Genomic DNA, 24,162 nt, shown 5'->3' on the forward strand with positions numbered 1-24,162 from the left:
CACGCATATATAACTTCTCAAATATATAGAAGTTTATTATTGCGTTTTTTATGTGTTTTTATTATCGCCTTTTTTTACTGGAACGAATGATGGAACTATGACGATTGCACACTTAAACTCTCAGAAAGTGTCCAATTAAGTAGCTTCCGAATTGAGTAGAGCATGAAATCCCACTTTGTTCTATTTGACAAAAATCATCAATTAGAGAGGGTGATGCTTATTTGCAAATTAAATTGACCGGCATTTTGTCAAGAGCAAACCTCAGAACCAGGCTATGCCAGTTTATCCAATATAGAAAATGTTCGCATGGGTAAGCACTGTTTTAGGTCAGATTCGATCTCAGCACGAAGGTGCTCATAGGTTAGAGTGAACAATTTCAGCCACTCCTTTTCGCATGATTCGTCGCCCGCATCATGGTGCTGAGAGCAAACAATGCTAGTTAGAAAAAACAAGCATTGCGATTGTCGCTTAGTGTTTTTATAAAATATAGAGTGGAAGGACTTGTCCCGTGACTTTTGTGACATTTTTAAAATTATATTGCCTTAAGATCAGTCGTCCCGTCGTCATATATATATTGTGAAATGTATTCCGTAAAACACATTTTATGGTATATATGGCGACGAGGTGCCCATTTCATGATTTTATTCACTGTAATTAATTTCTTAGTTCAAGGGCAAAACCACGATTCAACATCTAATACTGCGATACAAAGTTGTACCTGTCACCGGTATTTTAGGCAACCTACTTCACTTCGCGAAAACATTTCGATTCAGGTACAATGTATGTGACTCTGGTAAACGAAGGAATGTTGAGTCGTATAAACACGACGTTTGGTATGTTAATGGAGATTTTCCTTTCTTGTTGTGTAGGTATAAATAACAGAATTTTATAATTTTTGTACCTGAAAATAAAACTGGATTGAACAAACGATAAAAAAAGAAAACTATATACTGTAAACGACTTATTTTTCGTGGGCTCAATATTTCGCGATTTAGGTCAAAGCTGAAGTTTTGGAATAATTCGTGGGTTGTAATTTTCTCGACGCGGTGGAATCTCACTATAAATTTCAATCTGTTTACATTTTACCGAAATTGTTCGTGGGACCCATTTTTCGCGAATTGTAGGCGATTCGCGAAATTCTCAAAAATAGGTCCTCGCAAAAATCAGATTGTTTACAGCAGTTAGTTTCATGGCCTAAATAGTGCCTATTGACAGAACAACGCAGAAAATATATTCTCAATTTAGCGGTTCAAACCGGTTCGAACCGGTTCGAACCGGTTTGAACCGTTATTTTTGCGCCCCGGAACTGAACCGGAACTGAACCGAAAGCCGTGAACCCGAACCCGAACCGAACCGATAAAAATATCGGTTCGACACTCTGATCAGAACTGCTTGATAAATAGCCAGAATACGTACCAGCGGGGGCTTCGGTACTGCCCACGGAGCCTTCATGTGCACGTCGATTATGCTACCTACTCCGAACTTGCTCCCAAGATAACGGATTCGACGAATTGGCCGTCGACGAGTTGGCTTTCGACTAATTGGCCTAGACCCTCCATTCCTTTACAGTGCCTACTTTGAAACATGCATTTTTTAACTCCATACGCTATATCAAGGGTTCAGCCTTTTTGGCTTAAACCGAATAAAACTGGTAACAGTTCGCCGAATTCATTTTTCCAAATTTTGTTTTAACTGAAAAAGGTCAGTATTTTCGACGGCGTTTAGAGGGGAGGGCGGAGGCGGGGGGAGGGGGGGGGGGGGTATGTGACTTATTACTGACCGTATGACCACTTCCTTTCGCAGTTTTCAGCTTGTCTCCGAGATCGGTTTAACTTTCAACAAAAGCTCCGGGGTCGCAGGGGTCTTCAGGACGAAATCTGCGTTTTTCACCTGATAGGGATTTGTGTGCCGAATTCTTTGTTCAAAGAAGATAGTTTCATCGTGAACTGAACAATGAAAATCAAGGACGTCCGTAAATGCCGCGCATTTTTAACACCCCTAGCTTCCGTCTACTAGAGGAAGGCATAAATACGATTGTTTTATTGTCGTTTCTGTGGTCGGCGCGAATTTGTCACCTTTCGGAATCGTGAAAATGGGGGTGAACCGCACTGAGTAGAATGCCTGTAAATTTCTGGATTTTGATATTTGCCTTTCCTAGCGAAGTGGTAGTGGAGCTCATGTTTATCCTGTGTACAGATACGAGCCCACGACGATAATGTCAGATCACGATAGGGCCCCAGTGCGTCTTCCAGAACAGGTCGCGTCGGCTGCCACAGACAGCAGCAAATAAGAAAACCAGTACCTGGTTTACTCACTATACATTTTAAACAAACGCTTTTTAACATTGTATTTTTTCTTTTTTTGTCAGTGTACTGGTTTTCGTCAATAAACCGAACCGAAAAGAACCGAGAAGTTTACAAATATTCACCGCAATAAATCGAAAATTTCTGTTTTGTAATAAAAACCGAAAAAAGTACGCCGAATTTGAAAATAATGAAAACCGGAAACACCAAATCATATTGTCAATGTCCTGTTTTGACGCTGTGATGTCTTGTCGTGGTGCTGTTTGTCGCCGTTCTCTTCTGTCGCTGTGCCCTTTTGACGCTGTGCTGTTTTGACGCTGTGTTGTTTTGACTCCATGCTGTTTTGGCACGTGCTCTTGTGTAGCTGTGCCGTTTTGACGCTGTACGGTTTTGACGCTGTATTGTTTTGATGCCATGCTGTTTTGGCACGTGCTCTTCTGTCGCTGTGCTCTTTGACGCTGTGTTGTTTGATGCCATGCTGTTTTGGCGCGTGCTCTTCTGTCGCTGTGCCGTTTTGACGCTGTGCTATTTTGACGCTGTGTTGTTTTGATGCCGTGCTGTTTTGGCACGTGCTCTTCTGTCGCTGTGCCGTTTTGACGCTGTGCTGTTTTGACGCCATGCTGTTTTGGCACGTGCTCTTCTGTCGCTGTGCCGTTTTGACGCTGTGCTATTTTGACGCTGTGTTGTTTTGATGCCATGCTGTTTTGGCACGTGCTCTTCTGTCGCTGTGCCGTTTTGACGCTGTGTTGTTTTGACGCCATGCTGTTTTGGCACGTGCTCTTCTGTCGCTGTGCCGTTTTGACGCTGTGCTGTTTTGACGCTGTGTTGTTTTGACGCCATGCTGCTTTGGCACGTGCTCTTCTGTCGCTGTGCTGTTTAGACGCCGTGCTGTTTTGACGCTGTGTTGTTTTGATGCCATGCTGTATTGGCACGTGCTCTTCTGTCGCTGTGCCGTTTTGACGCTGTGCTGTTTTGACGCTGTGTTGTTTTGACGCCATGCTGTTTTGGCACGTGCTCTTCTGTCGCTGTGCCGTTTTGACGCTGTGCTGTTTTGACGCTGTGTTGTTTTGATGCCATGCTGTTTTGGCACGTGCTCTTCTGTCGCTGTGTCGTTTTGACGTTGTGCTGTTTTGCTGTTTTGAGGCTGTGTTGTTTTGATGCCATGTTGTTTTGGCACGTGCTCTTCTGTCGCTGTGCCATTTTGACGCTGTGCTGCTTTGACGCTGTGTTGTTTTGACGCCATGGTGTTTTGGCACGTGCTCTTCTGTCGCTGTGCCGTTTTGACGCTGTGCTATTTTGACGCTGTGTTGTTTTGATGCCATGCTGTTTTGGCACGTGCTCTTCTGTCGCTGTGCCGTTTTGACGCTGTGCTATTTTGACGCTGTGTTGTTTTGATGCCGTGCTGTTTTGGCACGTGCTCTTCTGTCGCTGTGCCGTTTTGACGCTGTGTTGTTTTGACGCTGTGTTGTTTTGATGCCATGCTGTTTTGGCACGTGCTCTTCTGTCGCTGTGCCGTTTTGACGCTGTGCTATTTTGACGCTGTGTTGTTTTGATGCCATGCTGTTTTGGCACGTGCTCTTCTGTCGCTGTGTCGTTTTGACGCTGTGCTATTTTGACGCTGTGTTGTTTTGACGCCATGCTGTTTTGGCACGTGCTCTTCTGTCGCTGTGCCGTTTTGACGCTGTGCTATTTTGACGCTGTGTTGTTTTGATGCCGTGCTGTTTTGGCACGTGCTCTTCTGTCGCTGTGCCGTTTTGACGCTGTGTTGTTTTGACGCCATGCTGTTTTGGCACGTGCTCTTCTGTCGCTGTGCCGTTTTGACGCTGTGCTATTTTGACGCTGTGTTGTTTTGATGCCATGCTGTTTTGGCACGTGCTCTTCTGTCGCTGTGCCGTTTTGACGCTGTGTTGTTTTGACGCCATGCTGTTTTGGCACGTGCTCTTCTGTCGCTGTGCCGTTTTGACGCTGTGCTGTTTTGACGCTGTGTTGTTTTGACGCCATGCTGCTTTGGCACGTGCTCTTCTGTCGCTGTGCTGTTTTGACGCCGTGCTGTTTTGACGCTGTGTTGTTTTGATGCCATGCTGTATTGGCACGTGCTCTTCTGTCGCTGTGCCGTTTTGACGCTGTGCTGTTTTGACGCTGTGTTGTTTTGACGCCATGCTGTTTTGGCACGTGCTCTTCTGTCGCTGTGCCGTTTTGACGCTGTGCTGTTTTGACGCTGTGTTGTTTTGATGCCATGCTGTTTTGGCACGTGCTCTTCTGTCGCTGTGTCGTTTTGACGTTGTGCTGTTTTGCTGTTTTGAGGCTGTGTTGTTTTGATGCCATGCTGTTTTGGCACGTGCTCTTCTGTCGCTGTGCCGTTTTGACGCTGTGCTGCTTTGACGTTGTGTTGTTTTGACGCCATGCTGTTTTGGCACGTGCTCTTCTGTCGCTGTGCCGTTTTGACGCTGTGCTGTTTTGACGCTGTGTTGTTTTGACGGCATGCTGTTTTGGCACGTGCTCTTCTGTCACTGTGCCATTTTGACGATGTGCTGTTTTGACGCTGTGTTGTTTTGACGCCATGCTGTTTTGGAACGTGCTCTTCTGTCGCTTTGCCGTTTTGACGCTGCGCTGTTTTGGCGCTGTGTTGTTTTGATGGCATGCTGTTTTGGCACGTGCTCTTCTGTTGCTGTGCCGTTTTGACGCCATGCTGTCTTGGCACGTGCTCTTCTGTCGCTGTGCAGTTTTGACGCTGTGCTGTTTTCACGCTGTGTGTGCTGACGCCATGCTGTTTTGGCACATGCTCTTCTGTCGCTGTGTCGTTTTGACGCTGTGCTGTTTTGACGCTGTGTTGTTTTGACGCCATGCTGTTTTGGCACGTGCTCTTCTGTCGCTGTGCCGTTTTGACGCTCTGCTGTTCTGACGCTGGGTTGTTTTGAGGCATGCTATTATGGCACGTGCTCTTCTGTCGCTGTGACGTTTTGACGCTGTGCTGTTTTGTCGCGTGCTATGTTGACGCGTGCTGTTTTGTTGCCGTGCGGTTTTGACGCTGTGCTCTTTTTGCGCGTGCTGTTTTGACCGTGCTCTTCTGTCGCGTGCTGTTTTGTCGTATGCTGTTCTCTCATGGTGCCGGCATAACCATAGCGGTGCTGCAACAACAATGAAATCAGACTTTGTTTCACCTTACGTCTAAGCGCAGCGGGTGTTACGAGCCATCGGAGCCAATTGGAGGCCGTGTGAGTGTCATGTGACATTAGAGAGGGGGCACAGCGACGCGCGGAAGGCGTATCACGGGCTAGGTTCACAAAACAAGATTGGCTAGGATAGTTCGTAGCGTCCGCTGCCTCCGTACGTAAGGTGAAACGGGTGTCGGGTTCTTCTTTTTTATATGAAAGGCTAGTGACGTCACTCCGCTTGTCACAAGCTGCCGTCACTGCATCAGTAATCTTTACCGGGAAACGTATGCAGAGACGCGCTACGTGCTTCGCATTGTTAGCCGGAGCGCCTTATCATGCAGTGTGTGGTTGGGATGCTTGTTTTGTGCTTGGTCTTTTTTGAAACCAATTCTGTGCTGTATGTTGTATGTGTGATGTATGCACTTTTCGGTTCAATCGCTTAAGGTTGTTTTTTTTTCTTGAAGACGCCTACACTAAGAAATCTGACCAACTAGTCATATATAACTTCGCTGTAAGAGTGTTTTGTTGCCATGGCACTCGTGTACATGCACTTTCTGCTCGGTGCATCTGTTCCGACCTCAAAGGACGCTGGCTCGAGCGCTGCGTCAAAGATCTCTCGACTTCAGTGCGTTCAAAACACTGTTCTTGTAACCATTGATCGAGGCACGAAACTAGGGTCAACAGAAGTTTTAGAACAATCTACGCAATTGCAGTGCACGTTAGCGCTACATTTAGCACTTGTGGCGTTCACATGCGCCATAAACGCACATCTATATCTTGCTCCGTGGTCCCGGCGAACATTGAACGATTTTTATATATATCTGAGACGCAAGATGCCCTTAGAAAACATAGAAAAAAAAAACACAAACGGGACAAGAGCAGAGACGAAAGGTTACGAGTGTTTTTATCCTCGTTCTGTTTATTATTTCTTGTTTCTTTTTTCTTTCTTTTTTTTTGAGTCTCTACCAACACGCTTTTTACGTTTTAATGCAAGATGCGAGAAGCTCGAGATTTGTACCGATACAGTGGAACTCTCTAGTGAAATGAAATGAAATTAAATTAATTTTTTATCTCCAGAAATTTACTCTGGCGGGCCTTCAGACAAAAAGCTATCATATGGCAACTCGACTGGGTCTGGGGCCCTAAAGCAAATCAAGCATAGCAATCTGGTTGAAAAGTGTGTTACATTGAAAATCCTTCTTATACAGCATATAGAGTCTCTCTTACCAACTAGGCATGTACTATCGGAAACAGTATGCGCGTGAACGCGCCTCCGCTTGTCGCCGTGGAGGCGCGTTCACGCCCTCATATAGTTTCCGATAGTACTTCAGTAACAATAAACAGAGTAAACAAGTGAGAGCGCATGGAACGTTCAGCAGCGAGCATATTATGTTAAAGCGTGAAAAAGAAAAATGTCATACAGACATCCGCGTTAGATGAAACACATATACAATTCGACTCCAGTCAGAGAGTATATATCTAGTTATCTAGATGGTACCTGTTGAGTAGTGAAGGTAACATATGGCGAAGGGGTTGTAAAGCATGATTCGTGCGGAAATTAGGAAGGTACCATAGCTCGGAGCAGCGCATACTGATGGAGATTTTCTTTTTATTCAAGTACGAGGTGCGCCAAAGAAATTCAATGAATTCATTTGTTCCGAAAGGGAAAGAATTCAAAAGGCGTTAAACGTGCATATTTGTAATAGCAAAAATCCTGAATTATTCGAACAACGGTTTAGTGTGATATAGGTAGTGTACATCAGCGATGATATGTAGTATATTTTTTTGAAGGAACAGTATTTTGTTTAAATTCGAACTTGTTGTTCTGCCCCACACGAGGTGACAATAATTTATATGAGACCGGAAAAGAGCATAACAAATCATGAGTTTAATGTTAACAGAAAATATTCAGCGGCATCTTCTAATAACGCCAATGACTCTGCACAACCTGCTCACCAAATTGTCAATATGGCGATCCCATGACAGATGTTCAAAGAAAATTACGCCAATCGTTTTGTGGTGCTTAATTATATCGATTACTGTACACCTAAGGTAAGGGATTCAATGAAGGAGACATGCTTATTCAATTACCAAAATATGAGTGCCTTGGTTTTGTTTACAAAACTTTTAAGGCAATTTACCTCAGACCATCTGCGAAATTGCGCGAGAATATCGTTCCATTAATAATTAAACTTTCTGCGTCTACGCCCGACAGAAAAAGGCTGGTGTCGTCGGCATATATTACCAACTGCGCAAGAGTACTAACCTTTACCATGTCGTTTATAAAAATGTTAAAGAGCAAATGGCCCAGTATGCTACCCTGAGGCACGCCGCAGGTTACGGCTTTGAAGGAACAAAATCGCCCGTCGATGCTGATACACTGCTGGCGATTGGAGAGATAGGAATCCAAGAATGAGACTGTTGGACCACGTATTCTATAACACTTTAATTTATCAAGTGAGCTGGAGGTGAGACTCGCGCAAACTGTACGCGAGACCGGACAACCCCCGCTGACCTCCTTCGTGACCCCAGGCCTGGCCATCCAGTGGGGCGCCATCGGCGACGTGGACGACCTGCGGGAGACGATGGGGGCGGACGTGGTGGTGGGCGGCACGGTGCCCCAACGCATCGGCTCGTGCCTGACGGTGCTGGACCGCGTCCTGCGCCAGGGCCACCCCGTGATCTCCTGCCTGGTCAAGGCTGACTTATCCTCCGGGGCCAAGGCCAAGGACAAGCACGACCTCGTCCAGTCCGTGGAACACATCCTCGGTAAGTCCCCTCCCTCGTGCTCCTCGTGGGCGGTGCCGAGGTTGATTCAAACACTTGAGACTACATAAAGGAGCGGCGCGACAATTTTTGTTTTTTGCAAAAATGTCATTTAGAATTAATTCCTTCCGGTTATAACCTTCGAAACAGGCCTTAGTTTTTTCTCCTCATCCAATGGTAGTAGAAAAAGAAAACAATTATGAGAAACATGAGCAGTGTTTTATCTCTCAACTCGCAGCCAGAACAAGCAGCCACGTGATGTGCAGCCGATTATATGCCGCCAATGTTTATCAGAGCCAGACGTCGTTAGGGGTTCGGCTATTGTCGCCATTTCAGCGATTCGACACGAGCCGCTACCTCAACGCTCGTCGAGCTGTCCATATCGCGAGCCCAAATCGAGTGCTTGTGCAATGCTCGGGTCCAGTCTACGAGCCGCATTCAAATATTGCCACTAAATGACTATGACAACACTGCGACCTCTAAGCTACGTTGTGAGGTTTTGCGAAGAGATTGAAAGAAAATGCTCGATTCTTGAAATTACACCACAACAAAGAGGTTTCTTGGTCAGCGGCGTTGCGTGCGAGCATATACATGAGTATTCCTAGTTCAAGTAAGGTCGTGTAAACTGAAACACATTCCAAGCAAATATCATTGCAGGTCCCCTTTCAGACCGACTGCATTACTAACTCTCGCAATATTTTACGAGAGACTGCGCTGTCACATTGGTGCAATCAGTGAGGGTATACTGAAACTACACTTTACTAGAGGAAAGGTTTTCCGGTCTTGTGAGATGAAATGTACTTACTATCTATAGAAAAATGCTAGCTTAGAACATTGTCGAAAATTTATCGAGCCATGTAAGAAAGCAGGATGCGCAAAAAGAAATGGAGTATACGGAGATGCACATCTCTCCACTTGCTCGTAAGCAGTTGCAAGTGTGTGCACCAGCCAGGCGTTCCTCTACACTCTTAGAAAAAAGGTTATGGGTAGTCCTCGCTAAGGGGAGGAACGGTCTTGTAACCTATGTTCCTTTAGAAAGGGAGAAACCTTCGTCCCTAAAGCAGGGGAGCAAATAGTTCCTCCGTCGCCTGCATCTCATTATGGCGGCCCTGAATCGAGCAAATCGAGCTCAATAACGCTTAACGAGGACACTACAACTCTTGTAAGGGACGAAAAGAGCAGCAAATAAAAGCGAAACACGAGCTTCCCTCGAACTGTGTTTATATCCGAAGCCAGGTTCCCCCCGCAGGTACAGAAACTTGCGTTTCGAAAGCAGTTACTCAGTCTTCTCGTCGTCAGCACTGCGATGTTAAACGGAGACAACCGGTACCCAGTTACTTCACGAACTTCACGTCTTACCTTTGCTGTTCCTCGAGTCACAATTCTTTCGGCAACCGCACATCACGGAGAAATGGCAAACCAATCCCCGAAACCAAAAGGCGCTCTTAAAAGAACAAACTCGAAGCTACTGTTTACCGCGTACCCAATGTAGCGTGAAAGAAGGTTAAATCGCTTGCCATTAGATGGCAGGGTCAACCAGAGTAATTGAAAGTAGCTAGGCTAGGTGGCGCTAGGTACCACCCAATTCAAGTTCTACAAAAAAATTTTTTTTTATTTTGTCAGTCTATCGCTGCGCTTCGGGATCCTCTACTATACACACATGTACACACATTACGAATACTACAAGCATCAGGTGAACATACATTTAGGGCATACACACACATGGCACATACAAACGTCAAAACAACGGCACATTAACCCGACCACTACACCCGAGAGAGAGAGAGAGAAGACTTGCAAAAGAGGAAAAACCAACGTTGGAGTTACAGCCAAGGGCCGAACGGTCATCGTTGGATTGGGTGAGGGGGAAGGAGGTAACAGCTGATAGAAGAGAAAATTGTGAAAATAGAGGAGGGTTTCGCCAAAGCCGACAAGCGGGGCGCGTGGAGCCACAGAACGCGGCTGGGAGAAAAGCGAGTGGAGCCGAGGAAGGAAGGAGATTCTTTAGAAATGTCCAAGTGTCTTGTCCAGAAGTCCGTAGCACATCTTCACAGTATCCAGGGTGGGCGAATCAGGGTCGGCACGCGGTGTCCGAATTTCCAAGTACTGTCACCAGTCACACCAGTGCCAAGCTTTCCAGTATTCCGAGCCGAAGTGCAATGGGTCGGTAACCCGATATCTCCGTTACTCTCTGCTGCATACACAACACAGCGTTGCGAAAGGATTGGGGGGAACATTAATAGATTCCGTTCCCTCAACAGGGGCGGTCCAGCCTATTGTATGCATAAGGGACATTCCGCAGAGTTCTACGGAATGACATTCTTTGCTCGTGTTTGACTCAGCGAACCACGCGGTTTAGCGCGTGGTTTACCAAACGCAAAGGTAGAAATTACAAGTATGGCATTTTCTGAAAATGTCTGTCCCTTTGCATGCCTTGGGTTTACTAGCTTCCGAATCTATCATTCGAATACTTTGGGTGGTTGGGCGAGGTTAATCCCCGCCCATTAAAAGGAGAAATCCGAATCTGTTATTCGAAACCCTGACTGAGCATGGTTATTCCGCGCTCTGCGTTTCCGTCTTTTATACTGGTCGTTCTTAACGTACGGAACCCTTCGGTGACTCCGTAAGCAATAAAAAATATTCCCAGCATGTTGATTTTTTCCCAGCAATGTCATACCCCTGAGAGTATTTTGAATAACTCAGGGGATGAATCTCTTCTTAAAATGTAAGCGCTTGATTATGCCGTAATTATTTGAAAGCCAATAAATCAAGCCGCTCCAATGCGGCTCGAAGGCATGAGTTGGTTTCCTCGCACGGCATGTCGTAGCCTGTATCTCTATTGTAGTGTTTGCTTTTCTATTTGTGCTGTTCGCGCACGGCTTCAATCGCAGTCTTGAATTATTCTCTGTAGAGCGGATATTCACTCAGCTGGAAGTGATGCTTCGCGAGCAGAGAAATCGCTTTTCGATCAACTTGAATGCAGTCAAAGCCGCGACTTGCGGCAGGTGTTAAGTGTACGGAGCTACGCCGCGGCGAGCTCGAAAACTTCTAGTGCTCATCCCAGCGCGCCACTTGGAGGGCAGTTTCTCCAGGAACTGTAGTATATTTAAACAGCAAAATAAAGGGTAGCTTTTTCTTTCGATTTTACCTACTATTCTTTTTTAATTCTAAAATTCCACACACTAAATATATGTACTTTCCGTCATAATTTCGTACTGTTCAGTCATTTCCTGAGAGCGCAATCGCTTTTGGGGAGGAGACAACCGACAGTCACATTGGCCACAGTACGATAGGAGCTTATTGTACAGACCAGCGTTCCAACATGACTATCCGCACGTCGGCCGATTGCACCTAATCCCTCAAGTCGTCTTAAACTCTTTAATGTAAAGCGGAATGTCAACCTGAAACACCCCGCCCCTCTGATCACGGCCCCACCAGTGGCATCAATGCCCAACAGTTTACGTCATCTCATCTTGTTGTTAGACCACTGATACGCGAACACACGGTCACATCGGCGATAACTGCAGTCTTCTGTTCACAACGCACAATCCTGCCATCACGATGTTGCTGCTATATTGCTCACATGCAGAAATACAAGGCCACGTTGATTGCCGGTTGGCTCTCGGCATCGGAAAACAGAACCGAACTCAGCACGGAAGGCACCCAGGCAGCCGGCAGCAAAACCTGCCGGTCTTGGACGCAGTTCCTGCGATTTCCATCACGTCGAAAACGTCGACACAGTTCCGCGTGGTTCCGCTACTCTAGTTCCGCGTGGGTTCCGCAATCCGGAGACGGCCATCTTTCCCAGTGTACGTAGCGCTGCTGGCACTGCTCCGGAACTTCGCTGTTTCTAGCGGCTTCGTTTACTCGTTTGATAAAATTAGTGATAAAAACATCAATGCAACCGAAATGTTCTGCATGTTTGGACTAGAAGACGGAAATACAGGCGGCCTTCGCTGTCGCTGAAGCTCAATCCACTCAACAACATTTATTAAACAGCGTGCTCGACGTACTCGAAAAACGAAACCGAAAGAAGATGAGTCGGGACGGCGAAAGCTTTCCCCCGTTTGCCTGGAGAAGGAGAAAAACGTTTCGTTCCTCCCTTTTTCTCGTGTCCGCTTGGGGGCGCGTCAGTAGAAGGGAGCAAGACGCGCCGTTGCTACCTTTTTGCTCCATTTTTTCTTAGAGTGTAGTGGGGCTCCGGGATCGTGTCCCGTCGGATGATTGGCGGGATTGTCGTGGAGGCGACCTGAGGCGGCGCTTACTGGCTGCAGGTGCCAAGAACGCCTCGAGCCTGAGCCCTTCCCTGACCCTGGGGGAGCTGGGCATGGACTCCCTGATGGCCGTCCAGGTGAAACAGACCATCGAGAGGGACTACCACCTCAGCCTGTCCATGAAGGAGATTCGGCACCTCAGCATCGGTCGACTCAAGGAAATCGGAGGCTCTGCCGCACCTCAGAGGGCAGGTGGGCCCCCCCCCCCCCTCTCTTTCTCTCTCTCTCGCGCGCGCGGCACGCGGAGGAGTTTAGGGCGGCGAGACTACCCACGCTGTCGAAGCGGAGGGACGTCCAATAGCCTATAGGTGACCGGCGTTTGAGCCGGAAGTTTCGTCATTTGAAGAGAGGCACCACGTGACTTCACGATTCCGGTTCGTCCGGTGCCGGTTGTGGTTCCTCCAGCTGCATCGAGAGCCCTTCTAGGCGTGGTAGCCGTGCTGTATTCGCGGTGAAAATGGTTCACAGTTCCGCGGTACGTTGTTCTAACGCAAGCCATAGAGGGCATAAGATGTCCCAGTTCCCGTGAAACAAAGCATGGAAGCAACGATGGGCCGTCGCTGTTAAGCGAGTGATGGAGCGAAGTGACCTGTGACAGACAAACGTCGGTGACCGTTTATGCGCGGCCAATATTGTTACAGGCCAGTACAACGTGTTCTCTCTTCAGGTAGGGGCCGCGGGAAATAACGATCTCTAACAGTCTTTTGGCACCCACCAAAAAGGTCTCGATTAATCCGCGAAGGGGTGAGCACTGCTTGTCGTACAAGGCATCCGCGAGAACGCGGGATGCGATCTCGCAGGCAATCAATTCGTGGCATGACGTTTCGTCGACATACAGTGCCTTTCCCAGGCCGTTTAATTCTTATATCGACAGCTCGAATTAACTTTTTCTGTAATGAGCCGCCGCAGACTCTTCCCGCGAAGCGGCGGTGAATGAGTGGCTTACTGTGATATAAATAAACAAAAGAACAGGTCAGCTTGCTGTAATATAAAGAAGTAAAAGCAAATGGGCAGCACCTTCATATTGACTTATAATAAAGCGGTAGTACGACCCTGCGTAGCTCATATCAAAATCGGTGATCGTTCAGGCATGCTTTCTTACTCGACATCATTAAAAAAAAACGCGAGGGGGGGGGGGGGTGGTAGTTCACGGGGGAAAACTTAGTTGAAGTACCAAAAACGCGTGAGTGTTAAAACGCATGGGGGGGGGGGGGGGGGGGGGGGGGGGGGCAGTGGCCAATTGGGCTAACGCGTCTCAGCTCGGAGCGTGGAGCGAAAGCTTGCGCTGGGAACCTCCTGGGATCGGTTCCCCACCGCCCCCGCCCGTTTCGATCTGGATGAGTTTCGTACCGGCACGCGTTCGTGTGATCACTACTGCGTGATGCATGTTAAAAACCCCAGGTTAGCGGTTGCACTACACCGGCTCAATTTCTCATCTACAATAAAGCTTGGACTTGGGTTTGGGCTAGTTGGTTGTACATTGATAGACGTGCTGCGCTGCGAAGTTCTACAGAACAAACGCATGACTAAAAATTGAAATGAAAAGGATGATCTCAATGTAAACTCATCCTTTTCATTTCAATTTTTAGTCACGCGTTTGTTCTCTAGAACTTCGCAGCGCAGCACGTCTATCAATTCTCATCTACACCTAAGAGACCGATTACCCGTTGAGGCGCATCTCCATTAAAGCTGTATAAACATACAGAGCAAACCAATTTTTAGTGTTAAAAAGCAAGGATTGTCACGTAGTCAGATGTCATCGAAACTAACTTGTGTACGGAAGTGGTGTTTCAATCGCGCGAGAAAACATATTAACTGAGTTTGAAACGCCGTCTGAACGACTTCTTTCCCTGTCTTCAACTTTTGATTGCTTCAAGATTTTCTTACCCAGTCTCAGGTGTTCTAACAAAATGAGAAAAGTACGCCAGACCTCCGATCGGGCATTTCAGCTAGCCGCGTCCTACGGCTGACATTCGCACCTATTTCAGTCGTGATGTGGTCTAACGTAACCATCAAAAATAAACAGAACCCAAATGAAAAACGCTGGCTCAAAAGAAAAACGAAACATCTAACCTGAGTTTTCATGCGAAGACCCAGAAAGCGCGGTGCGAGTGCAGCTTGCGGCCGGCCGCACTCGCTCTGCGCTTTTGTGGCCGTTCTCGATGCTTCTGCGTACCGGCTACTACTTAACACATCCGTAGAAGTAACTTGGGACGTTCAGAAGTGCGTAAGTCACCCAGCAGCAGAGGAAGGTGGCCCGGATTGATCGGGTTTCAACACTCGCACACGCTTCCATAGCCGTCCTGGGGCTGCGTCGGCTGCTAGCTACGAACCGGAAGTGAAGAATACCCAGAGTGCTTTGCGGCTGCTGCCAAACGGCGGTCACCTTTTAACGCGGAATGTGTCTAAATGATTGGATCCCCGTGGAAAGTGCGACGGAACGCCTCGGGAACCGTTGCGAAGCGTGTTACACATACTTCGAAGGACAATCTGTACAAAATACCTTGCCACGCGCGTCGTCGAGCGATCGCGTGCGTGGCCGTACGGTTACCGTGCTTGGCTGTTGCGCGGAGTCTCCAGGTTCGATTCCAGGGAGCGGACTCTTCTTTTATTCATTCTTTCAACTTGGCGTTCTCGTAAGTTCGAGAACCTTGTCGTCTGATTGAGTTACGAATGTTCTACGAGCCGAACGCTCTACGCCGAATGTTCCAGAAACCCACGTGGGTGCAGAAGTGCTCCGCGTGGCGAGCAGGAGTCAGTCTCGCCCCAGCGCTCGATCCTGCTGTTACGCCGTCATCGACGCCGTCATCGACGCCTGCGACGCTAGCCTTCTATTTTGCTTCGGGCACAAGTTCGCCCCATTAAATGCTTAGTTTCTTTCAGTTATCTGTCGCCTCAATGATTGTCATTCGTGAAAACATTATTGAGAAAGCGCGGTAATTAGTTGAGAATAAAATCAAACTCCGAACGCATCCCAACAGGAACGGCCAAAGGGGTAATGGTAGAGAGCCGGGGACAGAGGGGCAGTGGAGAACACAAACGCCGCCGTTCGGCGTGGCAAAGCGTTCAATCGGGCAGCAGAGACGAAGGCGGCTAGTTTTGAGTCTACCCACTGATCGTTCAGACGAGAGCTCGGTGCTCCCACGTCCCCAGCGCGCTCTCGTCTGTTCCCTCTCAGGTTTGGTCTATATAACTAAAATAAATAAATGAAAAAAGATAACTTTGAATTTTGCCACTACCCCCCAAGATTCCAGCGGAAACACGTTCTGCGTACACATACTTTATCCCTCGGATGGATATAAAAAAAGACTGGTTGCCTTTTTTTACCTTTAGTCTTTTGTGCACTCTATTTGAGATCTTTAAATTCGGAACGTCACTGGAAGGCGTGCTTGCGGGTCAAGCGGGCAGTCTCGAAAAACATGCATAGTGCACGTCTCTTTCGTGCTGCTGGGAGCTTCGAGAGCATTTCTTTTGACACCATCAAACTTTTTGTAATCATGAAGTGAATGTAAGGGCGCAAACGAGCTGGTTCAGATTGAACATGACATAAACCCAGAGCCTCCGCAAAGCTTTCAGCCCTTCCACAGTGGTGAATAAGGAAGACCAGCGAAGCTGTACTTTTGTGGGAATGAAGCAATGGCCGTGCGCAAATCGGCAAGCCAGAGCGGGAAGGCTGCAAAGGTTGCCTTGATCTATGAGCGACGGCGGCAAGCAGACAACCGGCAAACACAGCACTCTGGACAGCTACCGCCATCTATGAGCGACGGCGGCAACCAGAGTGCTGTGTCGACATTTCTGTGCGGACGGACACGATCCTGGGGAACCTAGCCCTTAATAGCTCCGCTGTAAAAAACGACGTTTCTTGACTGCAGTTTCGGGGTTTATGTCATGTTTTTGTAATCAGTTTAGAACAAATGATACTATTGGGCAGGAGATCGAACTATAGAGGGCCCTCTGACCTATTTGTTTCCCCACACCTCGGCGTTTACTCAACGCAAGGCCTCTGCACATGCCCGCAGGCCTTAGGGGCATGTCCATGTCATCTTCTACAATAGAGCGCGAGGCACAGTGTAATGTAAAAAATACTAACAATCAACGAAGTACGTTAAGTGCCGGATTTATCCCGAAAGCAGTCGTCAGAGAATGCGAGCTTGACCCACTTAGGCTTCTGTGCTGATCTGGGCACGTGAATGTTGCACTGTTCATGCAGGCCGGAGTGGAAACAAAATAGCCCCTCCTCCCCTCACCGGAGAGGACAAACTCCAGCCGAACGCTGACGCCGCGTTCGGTTATGTCGGCCGAGCGCTGAGTCATTGTATTTGTTGTCCCCATCCGTGTAGTTCTAAAGTTAACCGCTTGGCGCGTCACGGTCAGTCCTCCTCCCCAATTCTCTCCCGTCGTTTACGAGAGAGAGAGAGGGAGACGAAACTGTATTGTTCACACCATTGTCCGGTGCCCGGTTCGAGCCACCACTGCTCCAACAACACAGCACGGACGTGCTGTACCAGTAGGGGCAGTAGTGCGTGCACCAACGAGTTGGGGAGGGGAGGGCGAGCCAGATTTCCCAGTCGGGGGGTCGCGAGGTGGGTGGGACAGTGGAGAGGAGGGAAGTGAAGGAGGATTGGGCGTGGGGAAAATGCCATAGCATGTGTACATTGGTCGGGTAGTCCTGGCGGTGGGGACATGAGGGGAATTCGAAGCGGCCTTGCATGTAATGTATAAAGTGAGAGGTTAGGAGGGTCTGAGATCTCCGGATAATGGCGGCGTCCTCTCTGCTGAAGGGGGCGGGAGGAAATTGAAATTCTGCCGTTGCCTGTCTGCGTTCCCGTAGAAGGGCGGTTCTGTCTTTATGTAGAATTTTGCGATGGAACCTGGGATCACACTGATCTGGCCAAGCCTCCGAGGGTCCAGGAGAGGGCTCGTCGCGGGTGAGCGTGTGCGCGCGTACGTTGCCCTAGATATTTTGGTGGCCAGAGATCCATTGGATAGACACATGAAGGGAGGGGTGCAGGGTGAGGTGTTGGAGGATTTTGGTGTGGAACTGAGGAGGGAGCAGATTATTTAGAAAATCACGGCAGCCCGACTGACTGTCCGTCCGGGTGAGAACGTTGTTTGTGACATGGCAAAGAAGCGTAATGGCCTCAAATATGGCCAGGAGTTCTGCCGAAGTGGGGTCTGGAGCATGGGTGCGTGTAGAGGTTTGTAAAGTTGGCATTTCGGCTAGTTGGTAGTCTAACATATTGAGGTACTTAGTGCACAAGGTAGAGAGAAGAAGGACAGGACAGAAAAGAGCGCTACTCACAACTACGTTTACTCACAAGAAAGGAAGAGAAAGAAGGGCCCTTCTCTCGTAAGCTTCAATTTTCCTTTCAAGGATCCATGTGTCCTTCTTAACCTAGTCGCCCAGTGTGTGAAGAGGTACCTGTGCAGTCAGACTCAGAGGTTGTGCGGCTTCCTTGCTCCATCGATTCCTTGAACAAACAATGAAGGGCCCACACGAGCCTGGATGAACGAGCCACTATCATTCACGGGGCTGGTGGTAGATGCGCGAGTCTGCGGCGGATTATTTGGGGTTTTTTTTTTCCTCTCTTCCTTTCTTGTCAGCAAACGTAGTTGTCAGTAGCGCTCTTTTCTGTCCTGTCCTTCTTCTCTCTACCTTGTGCGCTGAATACCTCAATATGATAGAGGTGTGTGTGTGATGGAGACTGTAGACGGCTATGCAAGAACGCGTTGGGGATTGAGATGCGTCTGTGTGAGATGCGTCTGTGAAATCGCCACAGCCAATTTCTACCAGTTCGCGTGAAATTAATTATGTACAATGCTTTGTTTTACTCACTCCTCAGTTATTGTAACCTTGTCTGGGGCACAACAACGGCATCCAACCTGAACAAAATTTATCTGCTTCAAAAAAAATGTTAAGAGCCATCTTCAACGCGCCTTATGACTCTCACACTGAGAATATGTTTAGAAATCTGCAAATATTAAAAATTCATAAGCTATCTGATTATAGACTTTTACTCACCATTAAGAATGAAATTAAAAAGGAAAGTGTTCTTTTAAACGAGATAGTTAGATTAGAAAAAAATAATACGGTTTACTTGACCCGCCATAATGAATATTGGAAGGTTCCCACATGCAGGTCAAATTATGGGCAGCAAATGCTTCGGTGTTTAATTCCAAAACTTCTAAACAACTTTGAAAAGGAAAATGGAAATATAGAAACCATATCTACTAAAGAGTTGCGTAATATATTTTTACATATTTAAGTGTTCTGTGTCTTGTTTCTGTTATCTCATTTGATAATGTATAATTTTCTGTATGATTTCTTTTTTTTTTTTTTTATTGCACGAAAACTGTTTGTTCACTGGCTGCCGATGGGGCTGAGGGCCAGTCAAGCTTCTTGTTGAAGCTTTTTCCCTTTCGCTCCACCATTTCTTTAAATGGAAATAAAGATTATTATTATTATTATTATTAGTATACCGTTGTGGGGGACGGTATTTCGGCAGTGTTAATGTGATGTGCTCACTGTGCGTGACGTGCTTCGTTCAGTTCCGCCGACATATATTTGTGAATAGGGAGGACAAATACTCGTGGGAGAGATTGCCAGGGCACAGCAGGGAGGGGGAGGGGGTTTAAATCGCCAGTGGTGTAGCTGATGCTTCGTAGCAGTTGTCTGTCCTGTTTCGATGTTTCCAGGCGTTCTTGCTGTGCTTTGTGATGGACCATGATACGGTCCTCGAGGGAGTTGAAAAGGCCTATGGCTTCGATGAGGTGGTTCGGTGCACAACGGGGGACGCTGAGGGCGACTCGGTGGTATTTCTGTAGTGCGGTGTCTAATTGCTTCATCTGTGTGGGTGACAGTTGTAGGTGTGGCAGTTGGTACATGAAGCGAGAGTACACAAGAGCTTCGATGGTCTTACGGAGTTCATGCTCTTTGAGACCGATCTGACCGTGCGTAACTCTGCACAGCATGTGATAAATTTGGTTGATTTGTCGTGTGATGGATTTAAGTCATATATGTGGTTGACCTGATTGGTGAAGATGGAAGCCAAGCACAGTAAAGGCCGGCTTACGGGGGACGTCTTGGCCATCACTGGTGAGGGAGATCATGGCCCGTCTTGTGTATGCCTGCTTTGTCCGGTCATTGAAGACAACTACGAATTCGGACTTGGTCGGAGAACAAGTAAAACCAATATTTGTGATGTATTTTTGAACGATGTCGGAGGCCTTGTTGGGAGGTTTGTTCGACCTCCGCTGGAGAGCCATGCGAGCACCAAATAGTAACGTCATCGGCGAAAATGTTGTGGTGGAGTGTTGGAATAGTTTGAAGCTGGGTAGGGAGACGAATCATGGCGATGTTAAATAGCGTGGGGGACAGAGTGGAGCCTTGTGGGAATTTATTTAGATATGGTGAGGAGGAGATGTATTAGCATCGACCTGAAGTTTGACTGTGCGGTTAGAAAGGAAGGCCCGTACGTAGTTGAACATGCTTGGGCCGACCTTTAACTGAGAGTGGTTGTGCAGGATAGAGGAGTGGGGGACCATGTCAAAGGCTTTGCAGACGTCTACTGTTGCGATTATGCGGAGTTGGACCGTGCTTGCGAATTGGTACACGTCGTCGTAGATGCGCATGGCAGTGTCTTGGGAGGAAACGTGGAAACGGAAACCTGTCTGTATGGGGGCGAAAGCGTCTATGGAGTCGATGTGCCACTGTAACCTGGCAAAGACCATCTTCTCCATGAGCTTCCCTGCACAGGAGGTCAGGGAAATAGGGCGGAAGTTGTTTTCGTCCGTTGGAGGTTTGCCTGACCTGGGGATGAGAATGGCTTTCGCGATGCGCCACTCTCCTGGGAGCTGGCCGGATTTCCAGGCTTCGTTCATGCAGGAAAGAAGGATGTCGAGATGAGTGTCAGGGGGGTTGCGAAAGGTCGTGTAGGTGATGCCATCCGGGCACGGGGCAGTTTGTTTCTTGATGTCGTAGGGGGCAGCGAGAAGTTCGGAGAGGCTGAAGGGAGAATCAATTCCCTCTCCAGCACCTAAATTTGGGGCAGGCATGAAGAGGAGGAGGAGTAGTGAGTGGGTAAAGGCGCTCAAAGATGTCGTCTGCCAGATCTTTGGGGGATTGTTCATTCCGAAGAAGTTTGACGAGGGGGCGCCGCGGCTTCGTCTGGCCGAGCAGAGTTCTGAAGATCTGCCATACGCGCAGCGTGTGAAGATTGCCATTCATGTAGTCGCAGGTGTCCAACCAGTTTTGGGTGGTGAGGAAGTGAGCATAGTCTTCTGCTTCTTGGATGATGTTTTGAATGGCTATTTTGAGTTGTTTGTTTTGTTTTTCTTCCAGCTGGGGGTGGACTAGCTGGTGCCGCTTATCCCACAGGTGGACGAGATGTGTGTCTATGTACGCGTGTGGTCCTCGGAATGGGCCAAGTGCTTGGTATAATGATGTATGGCGTCTTGAATGCTGGTGACCCAGTCTTGAAGGGAAGTTGGGGGCGGTGCAGAGTATAGTTGGGCCCTAACGTTGTCCCATTTGGTCAGGGAAGTGCGGGGGGTAAGACCGTGAGTAGTGTGTCGATGAAGCAGGGGGAGGGAAATTTGTAAGATGAAGTGATCACTACCAAGGTTTTGTAGGTTGTCCCAGCTAGCCAACGACGGACCGTAGTGCCAGGCAAGGTCCGGTGAAGTGTACTGATGTACACTGTTGCCTTGGCGTGTAGGGTTGGTGGTGTCCGTAATGAGGCTGTCTTTGGGCTTGCATGGTGTGTTCCAGCTTGCGGCCTTGTGTCATCGTATGCTCATAACCCTACGAGAAGTTCGGCCAGTTGAAGTCGCCAGCTATGAAGATGGTTGCTTGCTTGTGTTGGGAGGTGTAGGATATGACCCACGTAGGTGCAGGGGTAGAGATGTGAGGGAGCCAGTAGACGTTGCAAATGACCAGGTAATGGCCATGAGATGTGCGACAGTGTACAGTGACATGCTCCTGCTTGGGGGTGTTGATAGATGTCGTGTCTAATTGTATAATGTCAATGTGCTTTGCTGCATAAATAATGACGAGGGTTGGTGTCGTTGAGCCGGTAGGACTGCGGCGATCTTTTCGAGTGATGCTTGACTGAGTAAATTTGTCGTAGCCGGGGAGCGAGGAATCTCCGCACGTCTCCTGGAGTAGAATATCTGGCTTGATTAGGGCTGCTTGAATGTACAGTTGTAGGATTGACTTTTTACGGCGGAGCACACGGAAATTCTACTGCCAAATTGTGAGAGGAGATGAGCGAGGGGACGTTGGAAGAGACACGGCGTTAGTGGCCATTCTTATTTAGCGGTGTGGAAGAACATGGGGCGTGCTGTTTACGGGGAGGGCTGTCGTCGTCGTGGCGTTGGCGGAGGGCTCTGACCTAGTGTTCAAAGTTGCGAATAGCAGTGGCCTTTTGTTCTAGGTTGTGGGAGAGCTCAGCATTTGCGTCTACGAGCCGTTGAATGGCGACGTCGCGTTGTTGTGAGAGCTGTGTTTGTTAATTAAATGTTGTTTGGAGTGTGCCGACCGCTATAATGATGTGGTCGAGCTGTAACGTGATTCTGTCAAACCTAGATTCGTAGTGAAAAAATTGTAAGGGTGCAGGCGAGCTGGTGGAAGTTAACCATAGTTTTGTTTAACCCGAGACTGGGGTATTTCGGAAAAGGGACGAGAAGAAAAAAGGCCACAAGGAGGCGACGTCTCAAAAATTTTTGAGACGTCGCCTACCTAGATTCGTGCTCTAACACACGGGCGTGCAATTCCCCTAGGGGTTGAGAAGGAGGGGGAGGAGGTGAGGGAGGTGCTAAAAGAATGGAAGGCGGCTGGGAGGGGGACGGAGAGAAAGGGGATGGCTCGCTTATCCCTAGCGCCAGACACGAGGGGCTCGAACTTTGAGTCGTACCCGAGGGGTAGGGTTCCTTGGGAGGGGCCAAGGGCTTTGGTGGTGGCGGGGCCGAGGTCTTTTGTAGTGGAACCTGGTACTGTTGTGGTGGTACCTGATACTTTGGTGGTGGGGCGCGGGTCTTCGATGTTCTCTTCTGGGAAGTTAATGCCCGGTTAGTGGGGGGGGGGGGGGGGGGGGCGGGGGGGGGGGGGGGCAGGGTAGGCCAGTCCTGCGGTGGGAAAGTAGGTGGTGGTGAAGGTTTAATGTGCGTTTTGCGGCGTGCTTATATTTGCTCTTGTAGGTGCTCCATGGCTTGGACGCGGTTGGGGCAGGTGAGAGATGTGGGCGGGTATTCTCCTTCGCAGTTGTGGCAGAAAATTTCGCACTCGTGGCGAGTCGTCGTTTACGAGGGAGTAGGTGGCTGCACTCCCTTGCAACCAAATGCGACTCTCCAAACAAGCGCTTAATGATGAATCGAGGAAGGTCTTGCACGGAGTAATATTTCTTTGCGTATTTATGGCGGTTTCGCTGCCCCTTAATTTGTGAAGCGGTCGAAAGACTTCGGCGGTGCTGCGCGCATTTTTACGCCGAGCAGATTATTTTAACAAATTCTGTCCGAAGCTTCACTTCTATGTCTTTTACATTTGCAGTTATGCGCTAAAATACCGGAGACTTCGGTGGCTTTATAAAGCCGCTAGAAAATAACCCCTCCCTTTAGTGGTTCAATGTCGCGCTAAAACTAAAGCTTTAGTTGCAAAACAATACATACAAACGATAAACATAATGTAGGTAAAACAGCGCAGAACGACAAAAACTAGAAGGAAGGAACAAACAGGACGGGGCATGTTTTACCTACACTATATTTAGCCTAGACCAAATAGCCCACCTTTCAACATTGGTACATACAAAGGAACTGATTTTGCGAATGTCAATCAAAGCCAACGTCGATCGTACACAAGGTGAGTGATGCTCCAAACAATAAAGAGTGATTCTGGTGATCTTTTTTCCGTAGTTTAGAAATACCGTGCGAGCTTGCGAAGATCAGGGCCTCTTCTGCCCCGCAGAGGACGCGTCCGTGTCGGAGCTTCCCCGGCTGACGCTGATCGAGAGGCTGGTGTCGGATCAAATGGCGGTGGAAATGAACGGGCGCCTCGGCAGACCGGTGTTCCTGGTGCATCCCATCGAGGGCCACGTGGGGGCCCTCTACGAGCTGGCCTTACAGCTGCCCGTGCGGGCCGTCGGCCTGCAGCGCACGCGCGACGTCCCTGCACGCAGTATAGAGGAGCTGGCCGCCATCTACCTCCAGGTGCGCTCGCACGGCCCGCCCTCCCGCTGACCGGTAGGCGCGAGGTGTCGCGCGCGGAGTCGACCGAAAGAGCGCGGGGGCATTGCCCAAAACATTAGGGAGTTTTAGCGAGTCGTTTTTCGAGTCAACGGTTCCGAAATCACGAACGGTGCAGCTGGTCGGTTCCGTGACACCGTACGTGAAATTTGACATATTTTATTTTGTTTGACTGGCGGCGCCAACTTCTAGTAAACATGTGAAACAATCTGCACCGTGTAAATTTGTGGTGGCTCGTGTTTCCGGCGCACGACTGATGTAGGCAAGACTGCCGACGTGACATTTGCTCGTCGGAATTTCAAGAACTGCGAAGCTAGATAGAGTAAAAAATATCTCAAGGACCGTAAAGGTATGTAGTGTGTCTCCGCCATCTTGAACTTGAACGATCGTTCACAGTGTGCCGTCGAACCAAATCATTTCGTATGC

General features: G+C 48.4%; 1 protein-coding gene across 1 annotated transcript in view; it reads left to right on the top strand.

Annotated features, from left to right (window-relative positions):
* The window catches only part of LOC8032153 (fatty acid synthase-like), a 191,872-nt gene that overhangs the window by 154,395 nt on the left and 13,315 nt on the right, over positions 1–24,162 (top strand). The window contains exons 24-26 of the mRNA XM_040206051.2: positions 7,991–8,227; positions 12,499–12,690; positions 23,459–23,700. Coding sequence (XP_040061985.2) covers positions 7,991–8,227; positions 12,499–12,690; positions 23,459–23,700 — 671 coding nt within the window. The remainder of the gene's footprint in view (positions 1–7,990; positions 8,228–12,498; positions 12,691–23,458; positions 23,701–24,162) is intronic.

Source organism: Ixodes scapularis, unplaced genomic scaffold (genome assembly GCF_016920785.2).
Source record: "Ixodes scapularis isolate PalLabHiFi unplaced genomic scaffold, ASM1692078v2 PGA_scaffold6__148_contigs__length_123643588, whole genome shotgun sequence".
Classification (NCBI taxonomy): domain Eukaryota; kingdom Metazoa; phylum Arthropoda; class Arachnida; order Ixodida; family Ixodidae; genus Ixodes; species Ixodes scapularis.